This window comes from Aythya marila, assembly GCF_965140915.1.
Source record: "Aythya marila genome assembly, chromosome: 6".
NCBI lineage: Eukaryota > Metazoa > Chordata > Aves > Anseriformes > Anatidae > Aythya > Aythya marila.
The window spans coordinates 25,394,025-25,412,792 of record NC_139047.1 but is presented as its reverse complement, the minus strand read 5'-3'; the positions used below and the strand labels follow the sequence as shown (position 1 = coordinate 25,412,792).

General features: G+C 43.7%; 1 protein-coding gene across 7 annotated transcripts in view; it reads right to left on the bottom strand.

Annotated features, from left to right (window-relative positions):
* The window catches only part of CLASP1 (cytoplasmic linker associated protein 1), a 147,994-nt gene that overhangs the window by 100,021 nt on the left and 29,205 nt on the right, over positions 1-18,768 (bottom strand). The window contains exon 1 of one of the 7 annotated variants that reach the window (XM_082763321.1): positions 15,387-15,486. The exons of the other annotated variants lie outside the window; for them this stretch is intronic. Within the exon in view, the coding sequence (XP_082619447.1) occupies positions 15,387-15,402 (16 nt within the window). The 5' untranslated portion in view covers positions 15,403-15,486. Of the gene's footprint in view, positions 1-15,386; positions 15,487-18,768 lie in introns of those variants that run through there. 7 annotated transcript variants of the gene reach the window in all.

The following is an 18,768-nucleotide window of genomic DNA, read 5'->3' as shown; positions in this document are numbered from 1 at the left end:
GGATTAGCAACTACAGCAGGTATGATGAGAATGAGGACCAGCAATTTCTATCATAAAGAAATGTTTCATCTTTTTAAAGGAAGATATTACTACAGCCTGCGAAGGCATATATGCAAACAATAAAGTGTACAGATGAATTTTGCTTTATTTAAAGATAACTCCAAAGGTGGATTTTATTACCAAGCACGTACTCTAGATCTACAAGCAGTTACCAGAGGTTTGAGACACTTCTGCTGATGGGAAGTGTGACTGGCAATGGCAGCAGGAGCTCCTGGACAACTGCTATTGAAGTTACAGAGTTGGCTGTATGCTCTCTGCAGCAACACACTGCAACTGTTGGCAAGGGAAAGGGATGGGGAACCTGGGGATTCTGCTGTGGAGAACGGTTTGCCACGAGTCAAGCCACCTTTGTTTCCTCTCTTTTGATACAATGAATTAAAAAATAAATAAATAAATACAGCAACTGAATAATTAGCATTTTACATTTCCCAGGAATATTATAGAGAAATTAGGCTCAAGAAGATCAGTGAATTCAACAGTAACCTTTAAAAATATTCTTCTTTTAAAAGTAGAAACCAGAAGGTAACAGATTATGAAAACATTTTGGACTCTAAGTACCAGATGGAAAATAAAAACACCCAGCCTCAGAGCAATACGTCATTTCTTTTTACTTTTAGTGAAGAACACCTGTTTGGTAACTTTTAGAAGTTCCTAAGGCCTTTCAATCACAGAATGGTTTGGGTTGGAAGGGACATTTAAAGCCCACCTGGTTCCAACCCCCTGCCATGTGCAGGGACACCTCCCACCAGCCCAGGCTGCCCCAAGCCCCATCCAGCCTGGCCTTGGGCACCTCCAGGGATGGGGCATCCACAGCTCCTCTGGGCAACCTGTTCTGGTGTCTCGCCGTAGAAAATAATTTCTTCCTAATACCTCATCTAAATCTACCTTCTTTTAGTTTTTTATTTCTAATAATACTTCGCACAAATTTCTTTCTGTATCACGTGGATGGGATTATCTCGATTTTTCAACACATCCTTGAAACAGGCAAAAAAAACACCCAGAGCCACAAGACTCCAGGTCGTCCAAAAAGATCACAACCTGACCAAATGGCAGAAGAATGCAAGTGAACACGGAACTCAACCTGGCTGGTTTTTAGACAACAACATGTCAGATCTCCTTCTATGATTTCACAAATAAGCATGGAGAGGTTTTAGCAAAAGGGTGGTCTATTTGCTGCACGCTTCAACAAAGTATATGGTTTCCATTTGGTTTGATAACAGAAGCTGAAAGAAAAAATATGTATTCAATATGGCTTCCAATATTAGCATAGTTTGAATTCCTGATCAAAAAATTGTAAAGCTCCAAATCTAGACACCAATTTCTTGGGCCTTCTTCACCCATACCTTCAAAGCTGCATCTTAAGTAAACCATTGCCTTAAGGAAAGAAGTCATTGGGAAAAAGGCTCCAGAGCCAAAAAGATGCCAGAGCTTATGAAATATTAACAGTATGCAGGGCTTCTGTTTTCCCAAAGCTCGTTTGCTTCCCCTCTAACTCCTTTAAAACCTAAGAGAGATCTAAGCACCTTCCCTCTACGTTCCTCCCTCAGACAAAATCATCATCATTAGGTAGGTACATCATATTCAGGGGGTGGGGAAATACAAAGGGGGAGTCGAGACAGTGTTGAAACTTCCTTCCCTTTGTCATTAATGACTTCAGACTACTAAATTGATATTCTTATTTCAGAGGCATTGTGAAACCCTGAGCAAGCAGGAGATTCATATGCTACAAAGAAGAAAAAAGCATCTTTCCCAAAGAGCTTACAATATAAATAATGCAAAGTATAGCTGAAAAGAATTACTGTTATTCTGACTTGATTTATAGAAAAAATAAGCTTGAAAATCCTCCTCCCTTTCTTTTAAAATAAAAAGAGCAGTTAAAAAATGCAAGTCCTTGTGTCTTAATCAGTCCAATTAACATAATCTTGCACCCCTCATTCTTACTCGGCCCCCATCTATGGTGCTATCGCTTTCTCCCCACGGCTCAGTGCCCTTTTTCAATCACTCTCAGGTCTCTGGGCTTTAAGTAAAACCTGAGCTTGATGCACAACTACCCCAAACTGAAAGTATATCCCAAACTGGACTTAATAATTTGATGCCACCAGTGGGCATTTCAGTTCTTTGGTAGCCTCCCATGTGTTTTGTGTGTATTGGCAGTCTCCCTCGTATGAGGCTACTTACTGAGTCACTTGAGTCAGAAGAAGTTAGGAAATCAGAATTGGAAAAATGTGTTATGACAGACCATTACAGCGGTGATTCACCTGACCTGAATTCTGCCAGCTCCTCTGTGGTCCCTCTACCTCTTGACTGACCCTGGGACCACCTTTCTCACAAGTCACGTGAAACACAGGGTCTAGGTAGGACCATGGGCAGGCTAATTTTGACATAAATCACCTGCTTTGATTGAAGTTCAGAGCTTGTAAGAGGTGGTGGAAGCTATGAATAAGCACAGTTACAAGCAGGCAAAAGATCTCTAGTACAAGGACAAAGTCTGTCGTGTAAAACAAAGGATGAATTTGCCTCAGGACTCAGACTCACAATCAAATTATTTCAGCTTAACAAGTTATAAGACACCATCTGAGCCACAGAACCAGCCCTTGTGCTGCTCTTAAGCTGCAGCAAATGCAAGGTAATATGATTTAACTTAGCCCTACAGAAAGAAGGTTAAGCCAAGCAGGATCATTCGCATTTACCAGAGACAAAGAACACCAGCAAGAATTACAACCCAGCGAAACATCTTACCCTGCACGTAGCCATTACAGACTTCACAAAACAAAAATGGACCTCAATGGAATTGGAGACAGTAAAATATTAAGAGATTTCCATACAAAGGCTAGGAACTGACTGCAGAACCTGCATTAGCTGTTTACACAACTGCTGGAAATTATATATCACTTATCTTTCCTTAGCAGTGACACTTTTTCATAGACTACTCTGCCAGCCTGCAGTAGCTGTTGGGAGAATGGGATTCAAAACAGGTGGTGAGCACTGCTGGATTACATCCTACCACCCTCACTTACTCAGAAAAGCCACTGAAATCGTTAGGTGGGGCAATGTCAATAACCACCATTTGCATTTACGAAACTGAACATCACAGTTGTGAAAAACTGTGAGGAGTCTCGAATCTACTGTGCCGACGCAGAGAAAATCTCCTGCCCAGTCCATGGAGGAATTAAAAGGAATCGAGTCAGAAATAAAAAAGGAAAACATCACCTTATCAATATGATAAGGAATCACTTTCTAAACAGCTTAAGGTATCTCCTCTCCCTTTGGCAAGCCTGGCTTGCACAGCCATTTTGTACATCTGTGACCCTGAAACATCTCTGCATTGCTAAATCAAACCGGCACATCAGATAGCAACCCCTTCCCTCTTGCACTGATACTTCTATCCTGTAGAGAGCTCCTTCCCTTCACATACAACATCTCCAATTTATTCCTAAATTGCAAACTGTGAAGAGTAGTCCATAGTAAGACCCAGCTCCCCAAAACAAGCTTTGCCCTTTTCAGCAAGCTGTTTATGCTACAAGCAGAAGTCATCCAGGCTGCCGCAGCCTCCATTACACCTGTGCTTCTGCTTTGTGAAATATGGCCTCAAGTAGTAAAATGTGTCATAAATACACACGCTGGAAGATAAGCAGTTCCTAATTTCATTTCAGTTTTAGGATGCACAGTCTACACTAAAGTTTATACTTGTAAAGCTTAAAAATTAGGCTAATTCAGTGTGGGGTGAGGTTTTTTTTGTTTGTTTGTTTGTTTGTTTTTGCCAACGGGTAAAAACAGAAAAAAAGACACTCAACTAAGTGATTTTTGCTGCCAAGACAGCAGTTATTTTTGGTCTTGCTGGAGGGGGTCAAGCAGTGCACGTAGCCAGGTAATCAGCATGGCACTCAGTACAATGCCTGATACATAATGCCTGAGTTCAGGCTTGGGGAGTTGGAAATAGGCACTGAAAGTACCAAAGAGAGACAAAAATCAAGTTTCTAAAACACAAAGGGTGGTTGGGATGTGGGGTGGAGAAGGGAAGACATGGAAATGACTGCAAAAAAATCCTAAGTCAGATTTCATTAGCTGTGTGTTATGAGACATCCTGAGAACTGGTGCATATACATGTATGTCTCCTGATGCCAGCTCCACTCTTATGCTCAGCAAGGAAGATGCAAGCATCACTTTCAGTCCAGTAATTCAATTAAATACTTCCTAGTAAATGAAGTCACGATCTCCTAACCTCTATTGTTATAACATCTCTTCAGAGAGTTTGATGTTAAAAGTGACATTCTCTCTCATATCTTATCCAAGTGATCATTCAAATATCCAATCATCCCAGCAAGAATGCCTTTTTGGTGAATATTTTCTGAGCTGCTAGACACACAGGTTAAAATCCCAGGATAACTATCTAGGATGAATCAAGGATGACCAATTTAAACTTCCTTTTTTGTCCAGATACATTGTGGTGTGTCATTTAATGCATGAAGACTGTCTAGCCAGGGCACAAAACTTCAGCTCCATCTACTCCCTGGGACTTGCAAGGTTATGAGGCATCCTGGCATTGGTTCAGGTGTAGATGGACTGAGAAATCAAGATAAAGTGGATTCATAATACGGTAATAACCAAACAGTGAGGAACAGAACAGAACACATAAGCAACCAGGCAGCAAAGCATTTGAGCATAAATCCTAATTAATTAGGACTGTCAATAAAAATTAATAGATTGCTTTAATCTTATCCAGGGTTCTTTAAAGTTATTCATCAAATTAAAATAAATAAGCCAGGCTGAACTCTGAGGCACTTCTACCTTGGCAGCTCCATACCGGGTTCCAGGATGGAGCTGTTCACTGTAACGATCGTCACCCCGAGCTAAATATCTGCAGCTATCAGGCCACAGGGAGGACAGGGGAGACCCCCGAGGGAAGAAAAGCTCCTTCAAGCACCTACTGAAAACAAAGACAGGAGGAGGCTGCTTCCTCAGGTTTGCTTCATTTCCTATAGCCCCTTTTCTACTGAATCCCTATTTTTAGATGTTTTTTTTTTGTCACCTCCTCCTCACTTCGCATTCTTACCCAGGAGAAAAATGCATGACTTGGAGCAGAATAGGTAGAGAAGAGTATCCTTTCTGCTTCTCAAGAAGGTAAACTGATTATTTTCTTCTCATCCAGTGAGCTCCTGCAGGTTCTCATCCAACTACACAACACTCAGTACAACAAAAAGGCCTAGGTTCAGTGTTACTAAAAGCACTCTGCATCACATGCACCCCAAGGCCTCCAGATGTACCTAGAATTCACATTCTTGGGAGTTAAGAGCAAAAGAGGATGAGAGATGTCAGAGAACTGAAAGTATTTGATTTTAAACACATTTAATTTCAGATACAGGGTCAAGCCTGTGGCAGAGGAACGAACATTACAGCGATGATGCACTGAGACTGAACTGGCTTGGGTCTTCTTTCTAGCATTAATATTTAAAAGTTCATATGAAAAGCCTTTTGGAACATGACTGCTCCTTTTACACATATCAATAAGGAGTATATGAAGTTGGGAGAATAAGTTGTTTAAAATGAAATACGTTTTAGACAGCAGAAATCTAACGAGGAAAGTAACAGTCCTTGTGTATCATTCGTTCCACAATAGGCATTTTTATTATTATTGTAAGTTATAATACTGCTTAGGATCAGCAGTGGGGATTCCAGCCTGTTTTGCATTTGCTTTCTGTTTCCACGGATCAGAGCGGAAGGAGTGCCCGTGTCAGTGCTGTGCTGCAGGCAGCCAAGTGTTAACAATCCCCCCGACAGGCAGGCTTACTATGGGTTGGCACAGCCAGTAACACTCAGCCTGCATCACTCAAACACTATCAGGTACGGAACTGGTAATGGCACGGAGGAGGTGTGAAAGTGGAGGCAGAGCTGAGTACCAAATTAGCAAGTTTTTATTATTAGCAGCTGTTTCCAGGCATTGCTTAGACTATCCAAAGGCTCGGGATGAAGAACTAGCATTAAAATAAATTTGCATAAACAACTGACTGCAGTCTGTAAAGACACAGACTGGAGGAAAACAGAAGAGCATATCGCTAGTAGCAGCTCAGAAAATGTCAGCAGGCAGAAGAAAGCCCCAGAAACTTTTCTCCAGCCAATTCAGTAACTTTTAGCATGCACCATGGACGGCTGCTGCCTTAGCTGCAAGTAGTGGGATGCTCGCAGGGCACTGCCTTCTGTCAGCAGCTGTTACCAAAACCAAGAATGGCACAAGCCAGCAGCTAACAGGACATTGCTTCCAGAAGCAGCCAAAACTAGAAGGAAAAGGAATAAAAGTTGTGGGAGAGTGTCATTTCCAATCCCCCAAACCAAATTCTGCACTCCAATAGACCTTTGGCATCTCTGGAGAACCAGAGTGCCAGTTACAGTTTGGGGGCCCCACTGGATCACCTTGCTCCTTTGGGAAGCACGAGCATAAATGCCCTGGGAGCTTGCAGGTACCCCAGAAGCACGAGATTTGGTCTGTGGATAACGACTCGCACATGGCCCACTGCTTTTCCAGCTACTGGTCTCTTCACAGAGCAGAGGTTTGGGGGCTCCCCCAGGACATGAGAGCAGGATGAGCCTGGTTCACCTGTGGCTCACGAGTAAATCACTTGGGTCACTTGAGCCACCTGAATAACTCACCTCAATTCCACAGCACTTCATTTCCAAGCAGCAGCAACCATTATTTAGCCCAGACTGAAGCCGAGCAGCTCAGTTACACAATGGCTGGCAGTGGTTCACATCATTGCGGCAGCGAGATGCAGTGATCCTCCTTCCAAGGAGCAAGAGGATGGACCCAGCCCAGAAGCCTTCAGCCTGCCTGAAACACTTCAAGAACTCAAAGCACCTTAAGGCACAGCAGGCAGTTCCCATAGGACCACCCGCTGCTAACAGAAGGACTTTGGGCTTCTGTACACAACGGATCAATGGAGTAGAGCAAGGGGCAACGGGAGGACAAAGCTTGGCACAGCCCTCCAGTTCCCATAAAATATGTTCCCAGCTCTCAAAAATATGAAACCATGCTCATGCTGCCCCTTTGGTGACGGTCTCTCTCCTTGGCATCATTTACTTCGAAGGAAAGGGGGTGTTAATGGATGCGAAGACCTTTCCCTTCTGGCACTACAGCGGGAGGAATCTATAATCGTCTCTCGCAAAGTCCCACACTTGAACTTCTCCATGCATGCCCTGTTCTCGTTTTGGCTCCGCAAACAGGAACGGCTGCTTAACAAGGCTGACCAAAAGGTCAAGCAACACACTGCTAGAATGGAAAAACCCATAAATAAGTCCCTCCGCAAAATAAAAAATTTGAAAAAAGGAACATAAATGAGGAATTTAAACAGAGAACTAAAAGCAGTGACATCAAAGCAGTCTCGAGCCCATCCAAGTCTGACTCCTGCAAGCACACCACCATACTGGCAAATCATCTGGTTCCTTTTAGCAGCCATCTGTGCTTGCCTTTCCTTACAGACGGGTGAGCAAACAGAGGAGCGAGCACATGTGAAGCACTGCACGTGATGCACAACTATATTTAGATTCCCTTCGCTCCCGAGTTTGAAAACAAGTAAGTTCAGGTGTTTTAATCGACAAGCATGAATTTTAACTCCACCTTCACATACCAGCATTAATAAAAAAACAAGAGTCCAAGAAATTAGCCTCCTTTTTATACCTGTTTGTCATGCCTTCTTTCCCATGCAAAGATTCATGGGAGCCTACTATCACACACCCTCCATTTACATAGGAGACTAAATTGAAGTTTTCACTGACAAGACAGACCCCGTGAAGACAGAACATAGAACACTGGGTATTTCCCAAAGAACTTCCATTCCTTCCTGTTTTCTAGTAGTTTTCGTTTTATTTTTGTTTAACATTAAAGCCCAGGATCCTACTAATCCCTGCCAGCCCCAGGAAGCCCCCTCCCATTCACACAAAGAGCCACCGATAATTGCTGCCTGGAACATGGGTGGGTTTGTCTGGGGAGGTTCCCCCCTGCTTTGGGCACAAAGATTATATTTAAACCTGGTTTACTTAGCTTCCTTTCATAAACATGACAGAAAAGGGTCAAAAAATGAGTCCAGAAATGTGTAGCTTCCCTACATGGGAAACTGGAACACAGAGCTCAGCAACCCAAAGAAGCCTACAATTAAAAATAAAGGTTCAGAAGACTTAAAAAGGGTATTTTGAAGTATGGCAAGAAGATTAAACGGAATGAAATGCAGATTCAGCCATTAATATGTAGCAAGCAGATCCGCTGATAAATAATTAGAATATATCTGATGTTTAAATATCAAGCTTTAGGTTTTTCATATTAAACTCAAAGCATAATCTGCATCTTAACTCTTTATTGAAATACTCCCATGCACAACTCGACAGCCACGCTGACGGCAGATCAATAAAACCAGAATGAAGCATTCTCATCAGCTCTCGGGTAACATCAGCTCAGCAGAGGCTAATCGGCAATAAAAGATACACGCTGCCATTTTCAGAGGTGCCTCTGTCATGGCTTGCAGGTGTTTTATGCTGACACCGAGCTGTGCTGTTAGTGGAGGTCACATTTATTTCTTCTGCCTCTAGCTCTGGTATCACTTTGGATAAGCTGCAGTGCTCGGTAAGAGGTGAATGCACGGTATCAAATGACACCAGCAATCTTTGTCTCCAGCTTACTAACACACACTGCCATAAAAGTGCCGAGTCAGAAACATCCGATTAACTCGGAGATCTTAGATATCTAACTACTGTCTCCTACTGAATGAAAAACAAAATCAGAGAGTGATTTAGGTTGAAAGGGGCCTCTGGAGGTCAGGTGGCCCAACCTCCTGCTCAGAGCTGTACCAGGTTGCTGAAGGCCTCATCCAGCCAAACCTTCAAAATCTCCAAGGACTGAGATTCTCTACACAATCTGCTCCGGTGTGTCACCATCCACAATACCAAAAAACCCTATCAGATCATGGAGAAAACAAGCATAAGGCTGTCCCCTCCCAGCCCTGCAGTACACAAGCTACTGCAACTTGCATAAAATAAAATAAAGGCTCCATGTTCACCTTGAACTCTTCTGCAGGATTTAGTGCAGCTATGTCCCAAAATTTCCCCTTACCCAGTATCCTACCCACGTGCTCCGTCAACAGCACGCACAGGGCTGCTTATGTGACACTCCCAGAAACAAGAAATAGCTTGGACAGAAACAGGGACAAAGCTGAACACATTATAATAATAAATAGGCTTCAGGGAGCAGGATGGAAGGGAGCAGTACGCAAGGAGCACGCTGTATGTGCATAAACAAGAACCAACCCAGACCCAGATTCTTGCAGGATGCCTAGCATAGCGAGGCAAGGGCCAGCACGTCACAAAAACCACACATTTGAGGAAAGCACTAGGGACAAGTATGAGGCTTAAGGGGGTGAGGGACTAGAGAATAAGTTTCAGGGAGCTGGTGCATAAACATTTTGCCCGTGGAAGCTCAGGATCAGGTCTTATTTAAGTCTCAAGTGAAAAGGAGCGTGATTGTCTCTCTGCATCATAGAAGCTCGTGTGATAAGAAATCTCTGCAGATTCAGCTCCTGCCCAGCGCAAAGCTCAAACAGCAGGAGTGTAAATCAGAGCTGAAATGCACTGGCAGAGCTACAGAGGGAGAGAAGCATGCCCAGCCCCTGCCTCTCCAGCGCTGGCTCCAGGACCACCCCTGCTCTCTCATGTTCGCAAGTAATAATTAGGGTGGGGGTGCAGTGGGAGAAATCAAATCATCAAGAACAAAGTTAGACCCCTTCTTCATAAAGCAGGCCTAATTAGAAGTGTCAGGTCTCATTATGAGCCAGAGCTCCACTAGATTAGAGTGCCGTTACTCAGGAGAGACATATATAGAAGACATGCATCATTTCTTGGGAAGACGGGCACACCTTTCCCCTACCCACACCACACCCATGAGGACTGGTGGGGGGCAGAGGGGGCAGCAGCAACTCTGCAAGAGCCACGGCCAGTTGCAGAAAGGAGACATTAGGAGAAATGGTGTTGACATCATTTCATACATAAAAGTGCTACTCCTCTTCCCCCTGAAAGACTTAAAGCAACGTTGCCTAAAACATCCACACAAGGCTACTACAACACAGTCAAACAGCACTTTACAGAGCACCCTGTTCATTAAAGTCACTAGATAGATCTGTTAATGTCAAAGAGAGCAGATCTGGAGTCAAGAAAAAGTGTGAATTTGTCTTTCCCATGTCTGCACATAAGTGTCCAGCACTGACAAATTGCTATTCCAGAGAAATCCTGGAATATTTCATATTCAGTGGACACAAGCATTAATACCTGCAGCTATACGAGACACTTCCATGGCAAGCATCTAACAGCATTTGTTAGAGCTCTGAAGAAAAAGGAGCTGGTCTGGAAATCCAGCTGCTATTTTGCCACTCTTAAGACAAGCACTTTGAGTGGTGCTGCACAGTGAATGAAGATGTTTATCTCTTACTCTACAGCCCATTGTGTGCACCAAGATTCACCTGGCTCCACTCAGAAGCCAACTGCAATGAAAATGTCATCAGCATTTTTTCCTCAGAGCTTTGGCTGCAGCGAGCTCCCTGCAGGCTACACGTACGCTGTAAACCAAGCAAGGATTATTCAGGGCTGTCTGTAGTCTTGGGCTTTGGGGGAATAAACAAATAAAAGATTCAAACCGCTTCTCACAATGCAACAAAAGGATTCCTTTGACAGAGCAAGCAGGGCAGAATTAATTCCTTCAGCAAGCAAAAGAAACCCAGTCATTATACAGCATTTGCTGTCTTAATACTACAAAAAATAGGACGCTTCTTACAGTTTGGTCTTGCTCTATTTCACATCACTGTATCGGAGCAGCAAACAACATACTCCAGCCAAACATAATGAAGGAGGAGGGCAGCATAATGGTAGACCAGAGCCAAGTACGCACAAGGCATTAACTGTACTTCATGCTGGAGTAACAAATCAGCACTTGTCCGCTCCTGTGTTTAGCAGAAAGCTCCTCTTTATGCCCCTGACTCCCAGGGCTGTAACTGCAGTTACTTGTTCTACAGCTGTATGTTAAAACCGGGCACACCATCTGTATCAGTATGGCTGTCTTGCAGAAATGAACTTGACAGCATAATCAGTCTGGTCCAGGATAAGATCACTTGCTTGAATATGGAAAATGAGACTCCACGTAAGGCTACCTTTAAGCCTGCAAAAGCATCGGCTCCTAGGTTCTTTAAAAACAATGTTGTGCTCTTTAGTCTAGACACTGGAGCACACTTGAATAAGATCTCATGGTTCTGGGAACTGCAGCTGCTGTGGGTACGCTACACAAACCCTGTTCTGCGAGGGCAGGGATGCTTTTCGTCATGCAGGGATGCGTCTCATGCTCTTATTGCTGCTAAAAGCCTGCCCTGTAGGTTCGCCAGTTACCTAGGGATGAATGCTTTCCCCATCAGAAGCTGATGATTACAGCAGCCAAACTCAGTTCACTTGTTCAACTTATGCCGTGCTCAGCCTGAAAACAAATCTCATCAAATAAATGGGAGCAGCAGCACAGGAATTCAAAGCCACACAAAAGGTGTGAGAAATTTCATCTCCCCCGAGCAGTCTTTGGTCATTGCTAAGACTGCTCATTAAGGCCAGCAATTTAGCTCTAAGAGGGACAGTGATCCTACATAAAAAAACAGCTTACAAGAAGTATCAGGAGACTACTTTCAAGCACGCAGTTCCCAGGCCTGGCCGCAGAACCAGCACATAAGGAGGAGATAGGTAGGACAAGCTCCACCATCAGCTGCTGTTTGGGGAGACTCGTTGGCCAAGGGAAGCCAGTAGTTGTAGCCTTTCTGCATTTCAGCAAAGCTTTTGATACCGTTCTCACAATATCATTCTGGACAAAATGTCCAGCAAACAGACAGGCAAAAACATAACACAATGGGTGAACACTTGGCTGAGTGGTCAGGCTCAAAGGGTTACAGCAAATGGGGTTACATCAGCCTGGCAGCCAGTCACTAGAGAGGTTCCCACAGGACTCTACTTTAAGGCCAGTTCTCTTCAACGTTTTCATAAATGACTTCGATGCAGGGCCTAAGGTATGCTAAGCAAGCTTGCAGATGGCACAGCGACAGGACCCGAGGGCACGGCATGGAGCTGGGACAGGGGAGGGTCAGGCTGGGGGTTAGGGAAAGGTTCTGCACCCAGAGGGTGGTCGGGCACTGGGACAGGCTCCCCAGGGCGGTGGTCACAGCACCAAGTGCAAGAAGCATTTGGACAATGCTCTCAGACACATGGTTTGATTTTGGGGTGGTCCTGTACGGAACCAGGAGATGGACTTGATGATCCTTGTGGGCCTCTTCCAACTCAGGATATTCTGTGATTCTAAGCTATCTGTAAGCCTCAGGCAAAGTTTCCTCCATCAAGAACAGTTCTGTAATTCTTGCCCTAGCAGAGGAAAATGTGATACCACTGCTTCTGCTCAGTGAAGTACTTTAGTGTGCTTCCCCAGCAAGTGCTGAAGCCAAAGGGTATAAAATACATAAACACAAGCCCAAGAAGCTTCACAAATCCAGAGCACATGACCATGGGATGCTTCTCATTCATACCAGCTTGCCCCTAGCACATCAACCTTTATATGTGGTACTTGAGTAATTTATACTCCTGACTCTCTTTGAGAATTGAAAGACTTCATTGACAGACAAAGACATCATTGCTGCACTCAAAATGATCGAGGTGTAGACACGTGTATGAACAATCCTACTGACTTCTGAGTAATACATGTAAAAACTAACAGATCAGAAACATGAGATTTAGAGTTAGCCCTTTTACCTGAAAATGTCACTGGAGTTGATACTGATCCAGCCTTGACCCCTACCTAGCTCTCTCTGGCAAACGTGCTAGGGAGTGCTAGCTGGGCCAGTGGCTTAAAAGATCCTAGGAGCCTGGTCCAGAGATTTTCAGGGCAATAGCTGCAGATTTGAGGTTTTGTTTTAAAGATTAAATCAATGTGACACAGAAAGATACAAAAGAAGATGGAGAAAAAAAGCACACAGTGCTTTGTGATCATCTGCATAGCTCTACCAGATGTTACTGCAGTTTCCATGGGAAGGGTATGGTATTACCTGTAACTAATTCTAAGTTTTGTTACAGACACCGGACTGCAGGTTTGACCTTGCAATGTGTTCCAAGTTTGATGTGGCCTTTAAAACAACTGCTGAGGTCTGGCTGATCCACATGGTATTTACACCAATGGGAAAGAGACTAGGCCCTGCATAAAGAAGTTCACCTCCAAACGTGCAGGTTATTTATGCTTTTACCTTGTGTTAGTATTAATGGAATTGTGCATGCTCATCTTTTGTTCATGAGTTCCACTCTAAACAGCAGAATCTCATCATTTAGCTGGCCGATCCTTCAGCCTATGCTTCTTGCAGGGATGTTAGAAATGCCATGAAATGCAATGGTGAAGTGGTTCTGTTTGGTTACACCAAAGTTTTGCCAAAAGAGTGCTTCTGTACCCATATAAAATCGCCAAGGGTTATGACAGTGATGACAGTGGTAGACATGCAACCAAAGTAACTGGTCCACTGCTTCCTTGCAAAAGAATCCTATTGTCTGAAGAAGGTGCCATCCTCAAGGTGAGAGCTCCACTGAGCTTACTCACATTCAGCCTTTACCTAAAAACACATTGCATCCACAGAATAATACATGTGTCAATGGAAAAGCCAGTAGCTTATTCCCAATGCATGAGGTAGGTCAACACGAAAAGCACTCTGGATTCAGTCCAGGCGACAATAATAGCCCTAACAACTCCTGTACTTACTTTTCCTCTGACATTATCAACTATTATCACAGCTCCAACAACCAATGGCAACCTGGAGGTCAGATACTTCCAACCAGACACTTCCCTTCCCAGATAAGACCAGCTGGACTGTGACCCCAGGCTCTTCATGACAACAGCTAATCCTTCAAAGCTGAGAAGTTTCCAGCATGAGGACATCATTGTGCTTCATTAACAAATACGTGCTTATTTTCTTTAAAAAAATATCTGGTATGTACATTAATTCTTCAACACACAATTTCAATTTTAGGAAAAAAAAAAAAGATGTTCTGAATTGCTCTCTTGTCACCTGCACAGGAGGAGACAGAAGGAAGAAGGTATCTCAGCTATAGACAGTAGCGTGGCCCAGTGACAGGCAATGTAGTTCACTGATGAGATTAAGAACTGACCAATACAGGTTTTTGTGTTTTGGTTCAGAGGTGGGAGGCATTAATCCACTGTTCAGAATTAACACCACATAAATGCATCCCCCTGCCTCCTCTCAAAAATCTGCGTACTGATTGCCTTGCAATAGTGTTGGCAGATCACAATATTACGACAGGATCTGAAGACTAAAGAGCTGGGTGTAAAAACAGCAGGTAGGGTCACGCAATATCAATCCCATGGTATTCAATTTACCCAGGTGATTTCCACCTCCTAAATCCAGTACAAGAGCTGCCAATTAACTCATCTTGAGAGGGTAAACTACACAAACCCAACATCCATGCAGCTCAGATGCTGGCAATCTCAAACTTGCTCAATTCACCTGCTCTATCCACAGCACACCAGGTATTTCAGCAGGACAGACAACACATACACTGAATGGAGAAAATGGAGAAAAAAAGACAGCTTCTGCAAAGACGGCTCACAGAAATCAATTCCTCTAACAGCTAAGATGAAAGGCACAGGCTTACAATGTACCCAAAATAAACCCAAAACATACTTCCATCCCATAAATTAATTCTTCACGGGTGAATAGATGCAGAGCTCCTCTGCCTTTCAATTTCCATTCACCTCGTTCCCCCCTGCCCCTCTGACTTGCACAGGTAGCCTTTTCTGTTACAAAAATGTAGTTAATACAAAACTAGAAAAAAGTCGGTGGTATCCCCATTCAGCACATTGTTGGAACTACAATTCAGTGTTACCTCAAAGGGAGTTACATCCAATTTAAATAAACTTCCCAACTGATACTGCAAAAAGAACCACTTCAGAAATAAAAGCTTTACTGACCAAACAGCACAAACCAGCGACAACGTCTGAAAATACCTGCCCTTCACCCCTCTCATGGCACATCCTGCATCCTTACATAGACATACTCTTCCTTTAACCCTGTCAAACAGATCATTTATCATATTTTATAGAAGCTTCAGCTGAACTCGATGTCACCGTGCCACAGATGCTTACAGGCTCTTAGTTTCACTTCTACTGCAAGATTGCTTCAGTCTCTTCACAATATTAAAAAGAAATTTAACATGCAAATGTTCGGATGCTAACAAATAAACCCACCCACCCCCGTGGCATGTTCATTAGCACCTACCTTTCCCTGTAGTCATTATCTGCAGTGCTCCTGAGATGCTGAGGAAGAGCACTGTGCTCCGAAAGCAGCCCTACAGTACATGGCTGTCCGTAACTTAACCACCAGCAAACTCTCCACCCTCCTAAATGACTTCTCTGTGTGACCTAGCAGATGATTGCCACCTCTCCTCCAAAATAAAAGCCTGTTCAGCACTCAGCTGAGCACCATTTGTCCTCCCCTGCCTGTTTGCTCACATCACTCCCCTTTAAATTTAAGGATTTTAAATCCAGAGTGCGGCAATGTGCTTATTTACAAATTTGTGTAATAGGAAGGAAACCGAGCTGCTCTTGCCCATTTATATCTTCCACAAGGATGTGCAGTCAGCTGGTAGCACTGATTTTTGAATCATAGACATTATTACTTTCTCATCCCCTGTGGGGATAAAAGGGTTTTTTCTTGCTTTTTTTATAGCAAGGGAATGCTGAGTCAATTTAATTTCCTATTTCATTTTCTATTTCAACTTGAAAACAAAATAGAGAACAAGCCGTAATTGAAAATTAAATTGCACAACGAGGCATGAATGCAAGAAGCACAGCATGGTGTTTGTCAGTTCAAAACCTCTCCGTGATATCACAGAAACTCACCCCTCCTTCCACTCTAATTCTGGTGCTGGGATGTGTGTTGACAAACAAACAATGTCCCACCCACAGGCACATGGCAGCACTTGGTTATTTTTCTCCTTAAAATAAATAGCAAAGTGACACCCAGTGACTAGCTTTATTACTAGCGTGACATGGGAATCTAGAATAGGTAATTTTCAGATAATTGCCTCTGAGCTGTCAAATTTCTCTTAAACCAAAAGAGAATCGACCCAACAAGTAGCGTTACTTATCTTAGATTAACAGCACCTCAAATACAGAAGTGGTTCTGTTCAGGAATAACACTGTTCCTTCTTCTCAGGCTTTCAGCAACTGGAATCATCATTTCTGCTATTTAAGCATCGTTTTAATCTGCTTACTCCTAGAAATCTAACAAAACCAGGCAACTACTAAAGCTGCATCCTCCTCTCACCTTACTGTGTGTAAGCATACGTGGGGGGAGATCTCAGCTCCAGACTGCTGGCGTTACATCTCCTGTTTCATTCCCTTGCAGCCCAAGCCCGCTACCACCTCCACTGTTTTTAAGTCTTGCTCTCCTGAGCAAATGCAAAATTCTGTGTAGAGAAGGCAGTTCGGTCCCCTTCATACTGACAGGTCCCACGTTACTGGCACACCACGGCAGGGTCCCTGCGCACACCTGTGTCGAAGGGCCTCACAGAAATCACATCACGTAAAATAAACACATACATGCAAATGTCTCACGTTAACACATGGTGTTATGATACCATAATGATCAAGAGCATGAAAAACGCACCAAAGCAGTGTGGTTATTAATAGCTCTGGTTTGGATCATTTCCTATCCATCTGTATCTCTCAGCAGATCACTTAGCACGTCCCTAATCTTGAATACAAAGTTCTCCAGGCTCCTGGTAGACTCAAGACAATTCAAACCCACGGAAAAAAAATTGCATGCTTTATGCTCAGGTCCTTCCAGACATGAGGCCGAGGAAGCCTGTGCAGCATGAATTTCCTGGAGTAAATGAAAGCCTGTTTATGTCCACTAGCCTCTCCCCGTATCACATCCAATTAAAGATCATCACGCAAGGCCACGCGAAGACAGCAGCTGACTCGCTGGCAATTATTGGCTCTTTCATGCTGAAAACGTATTTGTCCCAGGGGAAAAAGGCATCTGCATAATTAGCAAAAGCAGTTATACAAAAAATAATTAGCTTGCTGAAAGCCTGAAGGGGGAAAAAACTATAATTTTTGCTTCAAGAGGCTGACTAATTACAGGCCCGATAACAAAACAGAGATGCACCACGAATCATCGAGAAACCCAATGTGGATTTTAACTTCATATTCCAGACACCAGGTCTGCTGGTAGCCTAGCAACAAGCAGCATACTTCAGCATACCAAAACCTCCCTCCCTCCTCACGAAACACCTCGCACAATGCGAACCTCCCCCACCCCACCGCTCGCTCGATTCTTCTGTTATCCAACAGTGAACACAAAACCTAGCCAAAAAAATCAGCCACCAAGATAAAGCCAAAGCAACACTAATGGACCACAGTAGACAAAAGGAAATATAAGGAAATAATTCCTAGCTTTGGTTCTTGACAAAGCTCGCAGCCTGATTAGAGCTGATTCATTTGTTTTACAGATGGGATCAGAACACATCCTGTTCTTTAAAGGACTTTCACTTGTAAGCTGAATAAAATGTTCACCTGTGTATGTGTCATAGAAAGCATCAGTTAAAAGAAGTCTTTAGCAACTTACAGGAACCTTACTAATCTTCAAATTACTCCTGATATACAAACAATGCTGCTGCAGTTGCTTTTTTTTTTTTTTTATTTGAATCTTCAGTGACCAGCAGCACTAGCATCGATCCCACTCACCAGAGGGAGCAGTCCAGAAATCTCATCCCAAGCAGTAACCTGAAATCTAAAGGATCAATCTTAACCCAAATTCTTCTTTGACCAGATATTTTGGCACGCTTTACCCTTTCAGAAAGGATTCTCACCTTCCCACCTGCCCAGTAACGCTGTGTTGTGCGAGAAGCCAGCTCTGCCAACCATTTTCAAACCCTGCTGTAATTAGCACACTCCAGCTGTCCTGGGCCAGGGCTCAGTACCAAACTGCTTTTATTCATGCAGGGAGCATCCAGGGCAGAAAATCCAGCGTGAGCAGATGCTGCTGCATCTTCTGCAATGCTGACGAGTGCTTACAGAGCTGCAGGCTGCACAAACATCTGCCTGTCTGCTTCCCAAAACCTCTGGGACACGAACGCAGGCTGTGTAGAGCTGGAAACAGAACAAGGTAGGTGCAGACAGGCACTAACCTGAGTTTTTAAGACCTGGTGGAAATCTACCACATTGCCTGAAGTGATCCCATCCAGGCCATGTAACGTCACTTACCAAGGGCTAGCAGCGTGCTCACGTGTTTGCTGCTGCTGTAGAAAAGGCCTGGGAGCTACAAACCAAAGGGAGTGCTCCCAACACTAACAGGTAGGCATCCTCATAATCGATACCCTGCTCTGCCAGAAGCAAAGGACTAACAATGCTGAGACAGCTGTTGCCTGAGAAAGGCTAATCCTTCGGTCATGCAATATTTATCGTTCTTCCTGGTGACAGATGCTGAAAATGTCACCTTTGTTCAAAAGCTGCAGGAGGCATCAGGGACACAGGAAACCCTACAGGACTTGCCTTTAGGTCATAACAAACTTGTGACCATGGGTGAAGATGAGCCTCATCACTGGCTTACACAACTTCGAAAACATAAACTACCGATTTTCTCATCCTTGGCA